Here is a 15967-nt window from a genome sequence, read left to right as displayed (position 1 = left end):
AATTAAATTTAAAAAATAATTTTATTGAATGTGTTCAAAATTCTCTTAAATATATTTTAGATAAATGCAGTTTTCTTTTAAGAGGGGATTTCAAAGATGTAAAATATATATTAAAAAAATCATGAGAGGGGCACCTGGGTGGCACCGCGGTTGAGCGTCTGCCTTCGGCTCAGGGCGTGATCCCGGCGTTATGGGATCGAGCCCCACATCAGGCTCCTCTGCTATGAGCCTGCTTCTTCCTCTCCCACTCCCCCTGCTTGTGTTCCCTCTCGCTGGCTGTCTCTATCTCTGTCGAATAAATAAATAAAATCTTTAAAAAAAAAAAATCATGAGAAATACAATATTTGGATAGCTATAAGAAAAAGGTAAAAATAAGTTATACTCATTTGAGAGAAAACTGCATGGAAAGGAAATAGAGTTCATCATTTATAATCCTCATTTACTACTATAATTTGATATTTCAATGGAGTCATACTTCATTAAGTCCTTGCTTGTTTCTACGTATTAAATATTTTGTGAATTGTTTATATAATTTTATCAGTTAAAATTATATCAGTTTTGATTGAGGGGTGATTAAAAAAAATCACATACCAAATTCTTAGTTGTGTTGGACAGTAATTTAACTCTTGTTTGCTTTGCTTATTTAGAGCAGTGATTGAATTATATAGACGAAAGAAAAAAAAGACATATTTCCTTTCTCCTAAAGTCTTTGATGCATAATGATAATGGAGTGTTACTGTTTTGTATCTAAATTTATTAAAGCACTTTTGTGTCTTATTATCACTAGCCAAGGATAAACAGCTACCCTGAAGACAGCCTCCTAGATGAAGAAAAGTCATCAACTGTAAAACGTTGTCCTGATACAGAGAACAGAGCTCCCCAATTTCTCAGAAGACAGAGTAGCCCCAGTTGTGGTCCTGTAGCCGAGACTTCCTCTATTGGTATGGCTAGCAGTATCAGCAGTCCTGGAGTACATCCAGCTAGATACTGTGATCTGGGTAAATAAATCAAAGTGAAAACTGAAGAGAAAGCCATGTTCATATTTTCAAAGAATGTCTTCAGTCAATCTTACAACTATTTAAAGCTTTCTGAAGTTATTTTAAATTCCACATGGACGGGCTATACATAGATTCAGTGCAGTTCAATCCTAATTTGATCCCTTACTAAATATGATCGGGTCTAAGAATGCTGAATGGATGTTCCTACCCTCCAGAAGTTCCGGATTTGTAGCAGAAGGTACACCCATGTACCCATAACATTAGACAAGACAGCTTGTATAAGTGTCTCATACAATAATTACATGTAATAAAAATGAAAGATTTTTAGGAAGATAAGGATAGGGAATAGAAGGGGTGGGCCCTTGCAGAGCATTAAAGGACTTGGTTGAGCCTTCATTAGGGAGAGCCAGTGCTGACAGGCATTCCTGGTGAGCAGGAAGGAATAAACAAATGTACTGAACTGTGAAAATCCGGATCGTGTTGTAATGATAGCCTAGTATGAGAGAAGTGCGAGCTTTTGAAAGTCATATACTGGGAGATAGGACTAGAAAGGTGGATCGAAGTCCACTTACGAAAGGCCTTGAATATCAGCATAGCATTCATTTATCATTACTTTTTCTCCTAATATGGAAGGACATTTGGTGTTTTCATGAATTAGGACCCCTGCTAACTATGCAGTGCTACCTCTGCAGAATCTAGAGAAGGGCACCAAAGGTACTGTCACTGATCTGCCAGTGGAGAATATTTCCCAGTAAAGGATCACCCATATGGTATACAAGTATTGGGGGAAAGGGAAAATTATTTTTCATGGAGAGTACTTATTTGTGTGTTCATTAGGCTTTTAACCATGATTCTTTTTAGGAAATGGTGATGGTATTTCAAAACTGATGAGTGAAAATACAGAAGGATCAGCACAAGCACCACAGTTACCACGGAAAAAGGACAAGCGAGATTTCCCAGTGGGTATAACAGGCGTTTGGTGATTAATTGTAATTACCATGTCCATCATATAAGAGGCAGTGCCGTGTCTGTTTTGGTGGGCAGGGGGGCAAAGTCTGTTTAAGTCAAGAATTTGAATAACTGAAATTCCAAATGTATAGGTTTTTTTTAAGGCTTAAGAGATCTTATGGCATTAAAAATTATTTTTCCCACAGAAACCAGCCATCAATGGCCTTCCACCCACCCCGAAAGTGCTGGTAAGGAATATTTCTTTGTAAACCACTTGCCAATTTCCATCTCTTTAGATGCAGCTGCAGATTTTTCATTTGCTGTCAAGTATCTTGAGCTATTAAAGGAAGGATTCACAAAATACAAAGGCATTAAATGCATTTTGATATACCATGGATCAAATCACATACCCTAACTTGAGTGACTTGGTTAGAATTTGGAGAGTTTCACCTTTTGTAAATATGGCATTTGGGTTCTCAGATTAGCTTTCAAAGGCCAATTTAACTTTAATGTGATATCAATAGTACTATGTTCTCTTCATAATGTGAGTGAAATATCTCTCTACCCCGAAGGCTTTTTCATACTGAACTATACACAATGAAAAGGAACAGGGAAGCTTATGTTAATGCTTGTTCTGTCTCCTCAAGGTGGTTCACCCAATCGTATGAATGGGATGCTTTATAAATTATACCTTCTTATTCAGTAAAAGTCTAATATGTAATGTAAATATTAGTCTTTGTCTATTTCACTATTATGGAGTTATACTGCAATTATAATACCTATGATATTGAGCAGAAATATCATCCATTGTTTCACATTCTTAAATGTTAGTCCTTAAGATAAGTGGTGACTTAAAATTCCTAAAATGTATCACTGACATATTGTAGATGTTTTGATGAATTTGATATTTTTGCCCTGAAATAGCAGATTACACAAAGGAAGAATAGGAGACTGTCTCTGTAGAAGGAGTTAAATGATATCAAAATAGGAATTTTATTTTGTAATGAGACCATAAACATATGCAATCAGTCAGTTTAGCATTTTGTAAAAATCTTAGCTATTTTCTAAGACTAGATAAAATTATCTAATTAAATAAGTCAATATTTCTTTCTTTGTAAATAAGATGGGAGCATGTTTTTCCAAAGTTTTTGATGGATGCCCTTTGAAAATTAATTGTGCAACATCCTGGATACATCCTGATACAAAAGGTAAAATTTCTGAACTTTTATGTACATCTCTAATAAAATATTTGTTATGGAAAGGATCTTTATGGCCCGTGAACTGAGCTTGTTCACTTTAAAAATATGACTTCACAGACTAGGGCAGGTACCTGTAACAATCTAAATAAATAAATAGAGTTTTGGTTTAAGGTATTAGAATTTAGAGTATACAGGAAATGTTTTGATTAAAGGAGACCAAATAGTCATCCCAAGTGATTATAACCATAATTAGGAATTTTCTGTTCTATAAAAGGACAATACTAGGACAAGTGATTAATAATTCAAATTATTCCAGTAATCCAATAATTAATGTCCAATTAATTAATTATATAACTAAATAATTAATAATAATTTCCTGATTTTGATCATTGTACTATGGTTATGTAAGACCTTTTTTTTTTAAGAGATGGACACTGAAATAGGAATAAAGCGATATTGTGTTTGTAACTTTAATAGTTCAGGAAACAAAAAAAATGTGTCTGTGGAGAGTGAAAAAAGGATAAAGCAAAAGTAGTAAATGTTAATAATTGTGGAATCTGTGTGAAGGAGGAGACGTTCAGGAATTCTTTGTACTCTTAAAACTTTTCTGTAAATTTGAAATGATAGCAAAATAACAAACTTTATTTTTAAAAATTTATACTGTATATTTTTAAAGTGAGAAATCCTAATAGAGGTAAAAATTTGGCATCAAACAGATCTGAGTTTGAATTCCTGCTCTGTCATTATTATATGACTGTGGAAAGATACTTAAAACCTCTGGTTCTCAGTGTGATCGTTTATAACATAAGTACTCTTTTTTTAAAGATTTATTTATTTGAGAGAGAAAGAGAAAGCGAGTGGGGTGAGGGGCAGATGGAGAGGAGAGAGAATCTTCAAGCAGGCTGAGCATGGAGCTGGACGTGGGGCTCCATCCCAGGCCCCTGAGATCATGACTTGAGCTGAAGGCAGACGCTTAACTGAGCCATCCAGGTGCCCCTCACATAAGTACTCTTAATTCTCACCTTGTTGCAAGGAAAGAAGAAGCCTACCTACTCGAGCGTCCGGCAATTAGCAAACAGAGGTTAGGCGGTAAAGGGTGTTCAGGAAATGTTTGTTTCCACTTTAACACAGTAATAAAGACAAGTTATATAATTATCTGTTTTAAATGCTACTATTAGTATAACAGAGAAAAAAATATTTTTATCAGTAAGGAAATGGGTCTTTTTTGTGTTTGTAACTTTTTATTTTGATATAATTTCAGACTTACAGAAAACTTAGAAAAACAATTCAGTGCAAGAAACTCCTCTATACTCAGAATCATCAGTTGTTTCCATTATCTACCTATATGTGCATTTTTTTTCTGAATTACTTGAGAGTGCTTCCCTATGCTTCATTTTGTATTTCCTAGGAATAAGAATTGTCTCCCACAAAGCCATGGTACAATTGAGGAAATCAGGAAATTTATCATTGACGTAGTCCACAGTCCATATTTATGTATTTTTTTAATTGAATTATAATTGACATTACAGTCCATATTGAAATTATTGCTTCAATAATATTCTTTTTTGTCTCCCCCTTCCTTTTTTACCCAGTCCAACAATATATAATTCAAGATCACATGTTTCATTTAGCTACCACATCTCTCTAATCTCCTCTAGTCTGGAACAGTTCCTCAACCTTTCTTTCTCTCTCTAGATCTTGACATTTTTGAAGCTATTTATTTTGTAGAATGTCCCTTAATTTGGGTTTGTCTGATGAGTCATGCTGAGCTCAGGTAATGTATTTTTGGTGGCAGTATGAAAGAAGTGTTACTGTGCTCTTCTCAGCACGTTTTATCAGAAGGCACATTCTATGAGCTTGTCCAAATACCAGTGATATTAACATTGACCAGCTGGTTAAGGTGGTATTCACTAGCTTTCTCTACTGTCAAGTTACTATTTTTCTGTTTCTGATTAATTAATAATTACTTACTTTCCTAAGCTGATTAATAAGTAGTATGGAATACATTGAGGCTATATAAATACCCTGTTGTTCGTTAGACCTTGACCAACTGGTTTTAGAATTTATTGATAGTCCACTGACAATCCATTGAGATCTGTGGACAATTTCCCTTCTTTCCCATTTATTTATGTACCTGTATTAGTTTGAACCTAGGAATTATTTTTTTTATTCAGTGAGATATGATCTACTATTGTGATTCATTTTAGCACTTAAATTGTCCCAGAATTTTTGAGCAGTGGGAGTTCATATGTTCTTTTATTTAACATTTGATCACTTCCTTACTTTCTGGCACAGCAAGATTTCTAGGCACATCTTACACTTTCCTTGCCCCAGAATTGGAATCAGCCTTTTCCAAGCAGCCCTGGTTCTTTTTAGTGGAAGGTAATATTTAGGAACCAAGATCTGGACACTAGGTGTGCTCGTCGTTTCTGGTGTGTCATGATTTATAATTTCTTTTTAATTTATAGTTTCCTTCTTCTAAGAGTATTTGAGATATGAGGCAAAAATATATAGCTGTGATGAAAAATCTAAAGACATAATAATTATGTTGAAAGGAAGGATTATATAAGTTAAGTAAGATAAAGTCAGTCGAGGCCTGGGTGTCTCAGTCAGTTAAGTGGCTGCTTTAGGCCCAGGTCATGATCCCAGCGTCCTGGGATCGAGTCTCGCATTGGACTCCTTGCTCAGCAGGGAGCCTGCTTCTCCCTCTGCCTGTCACTCCCCCTGCTTGTGCTCTTTCTTTCTCTCTCTGACAAATAAAATAATAAAATAAAATAAAATAAAATAAAAGATAAAGCCAGAGTGAATGAGTAACAGAGAATATATCTGCTTTTAAAAGATGAGATCAGGGTGGGGGGGGGCGCCTGGGGTTGAGCCCAGCATCGGGCTCCCTGCTCTGCTGGGAGCCTGCTTCTTCCTCTCCCACTCCCCCTGCTTGTGTTCCCTCTCTTGCTGGCTGTCTCTCTCTCTGTCAAACAAATAAATAAAAACAACAACAACAAAAAATGAGATCGGAATTGGAGAAAGAGGTAAAGAAGATGGCATGAATTTTAGAAAATAATTGTTCTTTGGCTGGGCGGGTGGCTATCTAATTCTCAGCACCATTATAAAGGGGCACCTGGGTGGCTCAGCCTGTTAAGTGTCCGACTCTTGATTTTGGCTCAGGGCATGATCTCAGGGTCATGGGATCGAGCCCATCATCGGGCTCTGTGCTCAGTGTGAAGTCTGCTGGGAGATTCTTTTTCTCCCTCTGCCCCTCTTCCCACTTGCACTCTAAATACATAAATAAAATCTTAAAAAAAAAAAAGACCATTAAAGTATAAAGCCATTTTAGTGAATTATATCAGAAAATGATAGCAAATTCTCATGATTTATTTCAACTGTTTTAGATCAGTACATTATTTTTGGAACTGAAGATGGTATTTACACGTTGAATCTCAATGAGCTACATGAGGCAACGATGGAACAGGTAATTTAGGAGTTTTAACTCAAGAAATTAGTTTGGGTATTTTGAATAAAATAAATCTTTTAAATAAATTTTTATGGGCCTCAGTTTTAATTTTTATGATTTAAATATTTAAGGAGGTGAAATTGTACTTCTTACATGTTCATGTTACAAGTTTCTTTTTTTTTTTGTACTCTAAGGTTTTGGTAATTTACTAAAAGTTAGAAAACAGTGATTTTTATACTATTTCAGACTGTTGGGATTTGGAAGTTAAAGCATGAGGGAATGAAAATCGGAGAATTTTAATTATCTTTTTCTCTTTATAGTTATTTCCTCGGAAATGTACTTGGCTCTATGTTATCAATAATACTTTAATGTCATTATCAGGTATGTATATAACAAAAATAATAAGAAAAGTAAATTATAGACAAGCAGAGAATATAGGTTTTTTTAGTTGAAGTTATAGTTGACACAAAAGAAACGTAATTTTAATACACAGTATTTTTAAATGTTGTTACTTTGGGTTACTATAGTATAGTAACTTTGAGACTTGCAGATGTTTTCTACCAACTTAGAATGGGAAGAAACCTTGAGAAAGGACCTGTGTTCAGTTAAGGTAGCACTTCCCAGACTCGCCCAGGAGCTAAACACCTGAGGAATATCACAGTGACTGTCACCTGAGGCCAGCCCCTTCCACTCAGACTCCTCCCCTGTCCACTCTCCTAGCACCATTCGCCTTCCATTGACAATTAACAGTTGAAGGGAAAGTATCAGAGGGTGTAGCTGCTTCCTTTCTCTGTGATCTTGAAAAAGTCACCCTCTCTCAGCCTCAGTTTCCTTAATCGTAAAATGAGGATGATGGTGACAATACCAGCCTCATGAGGCTGGCACGAGGATTAGATGAGATGACAGCGAGCCCTTAGCTTACACGGCGAAAGCTCACACAGGTGTTTGCTGATAACATTCCTATTATGGACCAGGTGCCATAACCATTTTGGACAGATGTTTTAAACTCTTATAAATAAGTGTATTCCAGAACAGCCTCTTCTAATGGTGATTTTGTGGGGTCTTTTTTTTTTTTGGTTGTTGTTGGGGGCAGGGTAGGTGGTATTTTGGGCTTTTTTTTTTTTCCCCAATTCTTACCTACCAAAACCTATTTTCTTACATTTTAGATGTAAGTGACTGCCTAGAGGTTTGCTGCTCACTTTCATTCTGGTACTAGAGTGTAAGGGAGTGCATTATTTCTGTCTCTTAATAATCCTAGTGCTATCACTATTAAAACAGCATTCACCCCTCTCTCTACTTGGAATGATTATTTTAGTATTTCTTAAATTTTTTTCAACTCTTCTTTATATGTGAGTATTATATCCCAGCTCTTACTTATTGCACTGTCAGGCTTTTTGGCATTAAGTGTACCTTTCAGCTATTTATGCTTTAAAGCGTCAGTGCTCATACACAGCCTTACCGATAGGTGGGTTATTATGAATTGTGGCCTAATTTAAGAAATGTCCTTTTCATAATTTTAAGTATGTGTGTCTAACTTGAACTCTTCCACTAACCATTGCCTAATCGAGATTCTTCAGAAATTTGTATATTTGAGCTGTTGACAGTGTTTACAAAAAGAACATATTATTTGATTATGCATAAATGACTTCTAAAAAGCTGGGGTCCTTGAAAAAGTACAAAAGTCCTTGAAAAAGTACGCTTTGATTTTAATTATGCTTCCCCCAGTTTTTTTACTTGGTTTACCAAAATATTAATATATACTATTATAAAAATAAACTTAAACCCAATTCTGTTTAACAGTTCTGATTTGCATACATATAAAATCACTTTCCTCTTACTCTCTTAACTGTTTTTATCCCTTCTCATAACTGCCTTTGGATATAAGCTTAAAAACCACATAGAATACATTTTATATATTTATAAAATACCTCTAGGAAAACAGGGAGAAGTTAGCCTATAAATTAGTTATTTCCATATTCCAGTTAAAATGACCCGTAAAACTGAATGCAGTTAAGTAGCAGAGCTCAGCAGGAGAAAACATCATTCTCCCCGAGGGTCTGCATTAGGGTGGCCGTGCACACATACATATACACGTGTGTTCGGCTGCCTGGCTAGCTAACATGCAGGGAGTGGAGAGAGGAAGGCTGTGGTATGGTGTTAGGCAGAATGTTTGCATTCTAAGAAGATACAGGGAATTTTGTTGAGGATAAGACTCAATATTGTATCATAAGACTATATCATAGACAGTTGACACTTGAGTAATGCAGAGGTTAGGATTGCTGACCCCCGGAGCACTTGAAAATTCCTATAACATACAACTCCCAAAAACTGAAGTACTAATACCCTACTGTTGACTGGAAGCCTTATCAACACCGTAAACGGGTGATTGCCACATTTTTATATTTTATATGTATTATATACTGTATTCTTACAATAAAGTAAGCTAGAGAAAAGAATGTTAAGAAAATCATAAGGAAGAGAAAATACATTAACAGTGTACTGTACTGTACTTACTTTAAAAAGGTTCACATGTAAGTAGACCCACAGAGTTCACACTTGATCTTAGCCAAAAGGCCGAGAAGTGATAGACCCACAGATTTCAAATTCATGTTCAAGGGTCAACTGTATATTTATGTTTTCTGATAGTATAATGATGAATACTTGTTTGTTGTTATAGTACCATACCGTGTATTAAGGAGTCAATAGATGTTTCCCTTCTCTCCCCTTGCTTAACACACCTGTGGTTTTGATTATATGGAAATTGTAGCCCCATTATCCTGCTTTTATGGCATTTAATATCAGTTTGCTTTGCTCTTCTTAGTATTATAATCTGTTGTTATATTTAAGACTTCATTCACAATTTTAAACCAAGGTAATTTGATAAATTCTTGATAAATAGGTCTATCCCAGAGAGATAGTGTAACACAATTTTACAGAATTTCCTGTGTTATACTAAAATATTCACATGCACATCATTATAACTCAGTCCCTTGTACAACAATGTTTAATAGTTTTTTCTTTCTGTGCTGGCTTCATTAAGGTTTATATATATTCTGCCCAGATCAGCTGTTTGTCAAAATATACCTAATTCATGTGTTAGGAAACAGAATTATCTACTTTCTTAAACCTTTGTTATCTTTCAAAACGTATTAACTGGGTTTTTGTTTTTTGTTTTTTTGTATGTCTTTCTATTTTACTTGACTCTTTGAACATTTCTGGATTCCTTACTTTAGAAGGTAATTATGTTTTCTTTTGCTTGAAAATTCTTGTTTTTCTGCTGTACAAGATTCTAATAAAAGTAACATGTTTCTCTTTTATAGGAAAAACCTTTCAACTCTACTCTCATAACCTGATAGCTTTGTTTGAACAAGCCAAAAAGCCAGGATTAGCTGCCCATATTCAAACTCATAGGTTTCCAGACCGCATACTACCAAGGTACAAAATATTTTAATTCTGTTGGGAGTGAGGGGCCATTAGTATCTATTTTTAAAATAGCCAGTTTTCCTTGCCCACTAAGAAACTTCCTTTGTTTTAATTCTGAAAGGTAGTTTACACTAAAGTGCACTCCATATGCAATTCACAAGACCGGTGTTTCCTTAGCTTGACTGTCCAGGATAACCACCTGCAGAGCCCCGGCCCCGGCTCAGTCCTAGAGAACCAGGTAGCTTTGGGGCTCAGAGTCTCTGATTGGTCGTCTAAAGCTCCTTGGCTGGCTCTGGTGCAGCCAGTCTACAAATCATTGTCTGGGAGCCGCTGCTAGAGTACATTTATATTGTCCTGTGTTGTCCTATGTTGCAGAAAGTTCGCTTTAACAACAAAGATTCCTGATACAAAAGGCTGCCACAAATGTTGCATAGGTGAGTAAATGCTACTTCTCCCTAGATGGTTAGAGCTTTTAGCATTTTTAAAATTCTTTAACACTGTAGAGAGTCTTATAGTATCAAATAGGAAGGAAGGTAGGCTTTGTATTTGTTTTTAATAAGTAGTTAAGAGGCCACTGAAGCACAAGGCTGTGTGGCAGGACATGGCATAAAAATGTTTGCGGAGGACCTAATGCGTTCTCAGAGCATAGGGTTCCTAGAGTTTGTAAACCATATTTCCCTGAGGCTGTATCTCTGCTAATACCCTCGTTTACCATTTATTACTCACCATTTATTTACCACTTGCATTTATGTAACCATTACTGCTTAGTGCTGTACGAACACTAGTATAGGGGGTTAGCTAACTTTGAAGTTAGAGGGAACAGTCCACGCAAGACCACCCTCATTTCTGACACCAATTGCAAGTTTGGGGGACTTCCAAAACCGCACTCATGTTAAAAAATTCTCTAGAAGGACTCAGAACTCACTGAAAGTGGTTCTACTCATAGTTACGATCTATTACAGGGAAGGGATAAAAATTAAAATCAGCCAAGAGAAGACGGGCATAGGGCAGAGTCTAGGAGTCCCACCAAACATAGAGCTTCTGTTGTCCTCTCCCCATGGAGTAATGGACAGTGTTACTTTTCTGGCAGTGATGTGTGATGATACACATGGAGCATTGCCATCCAGGGGCCATACTCCAACCGCATTCTCAGGAGTTTTTATTAGGGCTCCCTCACAGAGGCGTGATTGTCCCCATGGCTGATCTCAATATCCAGTCCCNTCGATACTCAGGAGTTTTTATTAGGGCTCCCTCACAGAGGCGTGATTGTCCCCATGGCTGATCTCAATATCCAGTCCCTCTGAAGGTCATTTGATACTGCATGACCCAAAGCCCCTATCCTAAATCATATCATTGGTCTTTCTGGCATGACTGTCCCTCCCCTAAGAATGTCCAGTGTTGCAAGCCCCCACTCTACATCATGTTGCTGGACTAGTCAGTGACCAAGGCCCCAGGCAAACAAAGACATTCCTATCCAACATGACATTCCTGAGGCTTAGAGACTGCCTCCCAAANAATCATGTTGCTGGACTATTCAGTGACCCAAGGCCCCAGGCAAACAAAGACATTCCTATCCAACATGACATTCCTGAGGCTTAGAGACTGCCTCCCAAACGAGGGGACAGAGGCCAGACTTCTTTTGGAGCAAGGTTAAACTTTGTACTATACAATCACTTTCCCTCTTTTAACCCTCAAACAACCCCATGATATTTGTTATGTTGCTAGAAAGAAATAGAACCTGGGATCAGACCCAGTCCATGACTTCAGATCCTGGGATCTTAACGTCCCGTTTAATTCTGTTTATTGAAGCAATGAGCTTATTCATTGATGTTCATGCTGCATAGTTCCATAGGGTATTTTCTTAGTTATAAACAAATTTCATAAGCATTCTTCTAGGGAGAATCATATCTCTTATCAGATTCCCAAGATCTATGACTCAAGAGAGGTCTAGAAGCTTACAATCTAAGATATAAACTCATACATATATTAAGATACAGCTTATTTGGAAATAACTACTCTTATTAATAATCCGTATACATAATTGCTGATGGGAGTCAAATTGGGGAGAAGGAAAGACCAATTATGAGTTTTTGTAGATTTGAGTCAAGAAAGTTACATCTTTAGTAAAATGTAAAATAGTTATTTTCATCTTGCCTAAGTAAACTATACCAAAAATGAAATCATAGATTTCAGTTGCTTCCTAGCTTTCTGTTTAAGTCAATTTACTTAAAAAACCACTCTTCAGGTTGCATACTAGTTTCGGTGTTTTAGTGCTTAAAATACTGTCCCTTGTAGAAGGTTCTTATGCTTAACAACCTAGTCTATTAAAGATGTTTAGAAGTAATTGTATATAATTTAAAATTAGATAAAGTGAAAAGGAAAGGGTAACAAAGCCAAAAGAAAAGACATCATTTTTCTTATTCTTATCATCTTTGTGAACAGAAACAATCCTTTTTCTTTATCAGCTAAATAATCACTTCTGATAGTTTCTTCTTCCATCCATATTTTGGTATCATGGCAAGCCACATTTCATTGTTTTTCCCATGCATCAGCACTGCCTTTGCAAGGAAAGTGAGTTAGCTCTTAGATGACCATAACTTAGATGTTGCTTTTAATGAACTAAACTAATTATGTTTTCATATCAAGGTATTCATTGTTTTGGTTGTGTCGGTTTTGCCTTGTTTCTTTCCAGTCAGAAACCCTTACACAGGACATAAATACCTCTGTGGAGCTTTACAGTCTGGAATTGTTTTACTTCAGTGGTATGAGCCAATGCAGAAATTCATGTTGATAAAGGTATATATTACTTTGTTTATAGTTTTCTTCCTTAGAAAACACTAGTGCATAACTGAAGCTAAAATTGTATGATCTCGGGCGCCTTGGTGGCTCAGTCCGTTGAGTATCAGGCTCTTGATTTCAGCTCAGGTCACGATCTCAGGGTCATGAGATCGAGCCCCATGTTGGGCTCCGTGCTGAGCGTGGAGCCTACTTAAGATTCTCTCTCTCTCTCCCACATCCCTCTCCCCCCTCCTCTCTCCCTCTCTGAAAAATAAAATAAAAATTAAATGTTTAAAATTAGTATGATCTCAGTGCTATTATCTAGGGTCCACACATTTATAATTATTTATGGGTGTTTACTTGGTTTAGGGGTTTTTGTATTCTTGTGAAGGTTTCCTCTACGTTAATAAACTTACAGAAGCATCACAGCCATTAAGATGAATCTGGCCAATTCTCTAAAACATATTTTTATAGGAAACTCAACCTTATCATGATCATTTTAGAGGTAGTCCTTTTTTAGAAGTAGATCAATCAAGGAGAAAACGAAAGCCTTTGTGTTGGCTTTATTCAACATTATGAATGGTGAGATTGTTTCGAAATTATATTTCTGTTGTTTATTTTTTGCAGCACTTTGATTTTCCTTTGCCAAGTCCTCTGAATGTTTTTGAAATGCTGGTAATACCAGAACAGGAATACCCGATGGTCTGTGTAGCTATTAGCAAAGGCACCGAATCCCATCAGGTGGTTCAGTTTGAGACAATCAACCTGAACTCTGCATCTTCATGGTTCACAGAGATTGGTGCAGGTAAGTGTTTTCAACCTTATGTTCAAATATGGGTGCTTTTGCATGTAAAAGGAGCAGAATAAGCTCAATTAGCATGGGCCGGTTCGAAGACTTGATCAACACCATCTCCCACGTTGAGCCAGAGGAGCACGTGGGTGCTCTTATGGTCTCTATATGCCTAAGGCAATCGACACAAATTATTTTACCAAGAAAAATTTTAACGATTCCTGACATATAAAGGTCTTAGTTGTTATCAGTTAACTTTTTGAACTTCCTAAATAGTTAAATTTTTAAAGATGTTTTTCAAATTTAATCAGCTTCTTAGGCAAAGAAATTTACCTCTTTCCTATCAGTTTCCCCCCCACACACACACACTTCCTAGAATCATTAGGTCCAAGTGCTTTTCAGACTTTACTGGAAGCTTCTCGTGTGTGACCTCCAAGCTTTACCATTTAAAGATACTGGGAAATAGCTCTTGTGTTTTGTAAGAATGGCTCGTTGGCCTCGGGTTTTATCAAAAGTGTCTCACTGAAAGTCCCAAAAAGCCTGGGAAGTGTATTCTTAAACTTTAAAATTGAACAAATCAAGAATTTTTAAAAATCTATGTAATAAGTGAGACGAAGGGGATCTTTTACTGTTTGCTGTGCTAGTATATTATGTGATCATTTGTAACCCTGGTTTTACATAGGAGGTCAAGCAAGCTTCAGTCAGAACTATTTCATTACTTACCACTGTTGTATTTGTTTAGTACCTTGTGAAGAAATTTGTTACAAGCATTAAGTTTGATAGTTCTTATTAAATACCTTTTGCTCATTTATAGGCTAAATTACAAGAACTGTTTATATAACCCAGCTATTGAAGTTAATGTAGAGCCACACCAACGTCACTTTGAGAATAAGAATCGATACGAACCAGTGGTGTTCTGATGAACGTTTAACAACAGGCAGTTGGGGTGCAGAGAAGCCTAGCTGGTAGCCGTTGTCAGTTTCTGTGGTATAAATACTCCCACCAAGGGAATATTTCAGAGTACCAACCTGATGTCATGTGGCTCACAAAATTCCTGAGAACTTAACAATCCAGTACAAGCCAGTTCCAGCATGCAGCGGACTGTGGGATCACTGTCTTTATGGACAAGTCATAATTTCCAGTAAAATAAGATTGTATTCTGTACCCTCCCAATCCCATTTACACTCCACCTTTCTTCCTAATTTATTGTTTAAATGCTTTTGGTTGCGTTAGAACACCACCTCCTGTATAACTAACAGAAAGATGCAAATGACACTGTTTTATTATCATGAAATATAAACAGCCCAGACAGAAACGTGTGTCGATTATGTAGTTACTGCTACAAAGAAGAGTTATAGATCAGTTTATTTAAAAACCAAGATCATTTTTGGCAGATAGCCCCATTTTTTTTTTAACTGGTTAGTATGTAATAGTATAGAGCAAGGCATTTCATACAGTTACCTGTATTTGCAACCAGCTTCTTCTGTATGCTATATTAAGAGGTTGCATTGCTCAAGGGTAGACATCTAGTTAGTCCTCTTGTGAATTTCTGGTAGAGGGCTTTGAGGGTTTTGTTGTTGTTGTTGCTTTGTTTTTTAATGCCTGAGGGTACTGTTCTACCCACTTTTAACATGTGTAGGGTAAAATTAAGGCAGACCCAAAATTACTTTCTGAAGAGGGCCAGGACTCTGCTTAAGGGTAATCATTCAAATCACCCTCAAGCAGAGGTTGTCCTTATTAGGCTTCTCCATTTTTGCAAATGATTGTTAATCCACCCCCCATCTGTGTTCATTATTGAGGTCAGACCTTCGTCGGCAACAGTTGTAACAGTTAAAATGAACTCCTCTTCCAAGACTCTTTCAGTCTTAGTGTGATTTATTATTGCAGTATCTTTATCTCCAAGGGTGATGTTAGCATATTATCAGCACTCAGTAAATATTTGTTGAATAAATGAATGTATATAGAGTTACTGAGAAAAACTATGTTTTGCAGTGTTGCCTGAGGGACCAGTGGTTTATCAGTTCTGTAGATCTAAATGCTTCACTTTGTATGGGCTTTTTGAAAGGTCCACAAACCCCACAGTATTATATAAAACTTTGTGTTTATGTTCAAACGTGCAGGTTCTAAGGGAAAGGGCTTCCCAAAGAGATGTAATTAAAAATGACTGTTCTAGGGGCGCCTGGGTGCTTAGTCATTTGGGTGTCTGCCTTCAGCTCAGGCCGTGATCTCAGGGTCCTGGGATGGAGCCCCACGCTGGGCTCCCTGCTCAGCAGGGAGTCTGCTTTTCCTTCTCCCTCTGCCCCTCCCCCCTGCTCAGTGCTTGCTAGACCATTCAAGCAAACTGAGTGCCTAAAATGAATTGTTTTACCAAAATGTTTTA

The 15967-nt window shown here is 36.8% G+C and overlaps 1 protein-coding gene and 1 pseudogene across 3 annotated transcripts in view; one reads left to right on the top strand and one right to left on the bottom strand.

Annotated features, from left to right (window-relative positions):
- MAP4K5 (mitogen-activated protein kinase kinase kinase kinase 5) overlaps positions 1 to 15967 on the top strand; it is a 102062-nt gene that overhangs the window by 73971 nt on the left and 12124 nt on the right. The window contains exons 17-27 of one of the 3 annotated variants that reach the window (XM_034648593.1): positions 788 to 998; positions 1860 to 1957; positions 2153 to 2194; positions 3070 to 3154; positions 6535 to 6614; positions 6917 to 6977; positions 9830 to 9832; positions 9917 to 10031; positions 10395 to 10453; positions 12712 to 12815; positions 13425 to 13602. In XM_034648593.1, coding sequence (XP_034504484.1) covers positions 788 to 998; positions 1860 to 1957; positions 2153 to 2194; positions 3070 to 3154; positions 6535 to 6614; positions 6917 to 6977; positions 9830 to 9832; positions 9917 to 10031; positions 10395 to 10453; positions 12712 to 12815; positions 13425 to 13602 — 1036 coding nt within the window. The remainder of the gene's footprint in view (positions 1 to 787; positions 999 to 1859; positions 1958 to 2152; positions 2195 to 3069; positions 3155 to 6534; positions 6615 to 6916; positions 6978 to 9829; positions 9833 to 9916; positions 10032 to 10394; positions 10454 to 12711; positions 12816 to 13424; positions 13603 to 15967) is intronic. The other 2 variants (XM_034648595.1, XM_034648594.1) reach the window with 2 other exon arrangements.
- LOC117797305 lies at positions 9046 to 9182 on the bottom strand (annotated as a pseudogene).

The sequence above is a fragment of the Ailuropoda melanoleuca genome, chromosome 20 (assembly GCF_002007445.2).
Source record: "Ailuropoda melanoleuca isolate Jingjing chromosome 20, ASM200744v2, whole genome shotgun sequence".
Classification (NCBI taxonomy): Eukaryota; Metazoa; Chordata; class Mammalia; order Carnivora; family Ursidae; genus Ailuropoda; species Ailuropoda melanoleuca.
Note: the sequence above shows the minus strand (reverse complement) of the source record. Positions and strands in the feature narration are given on the sequence as shown.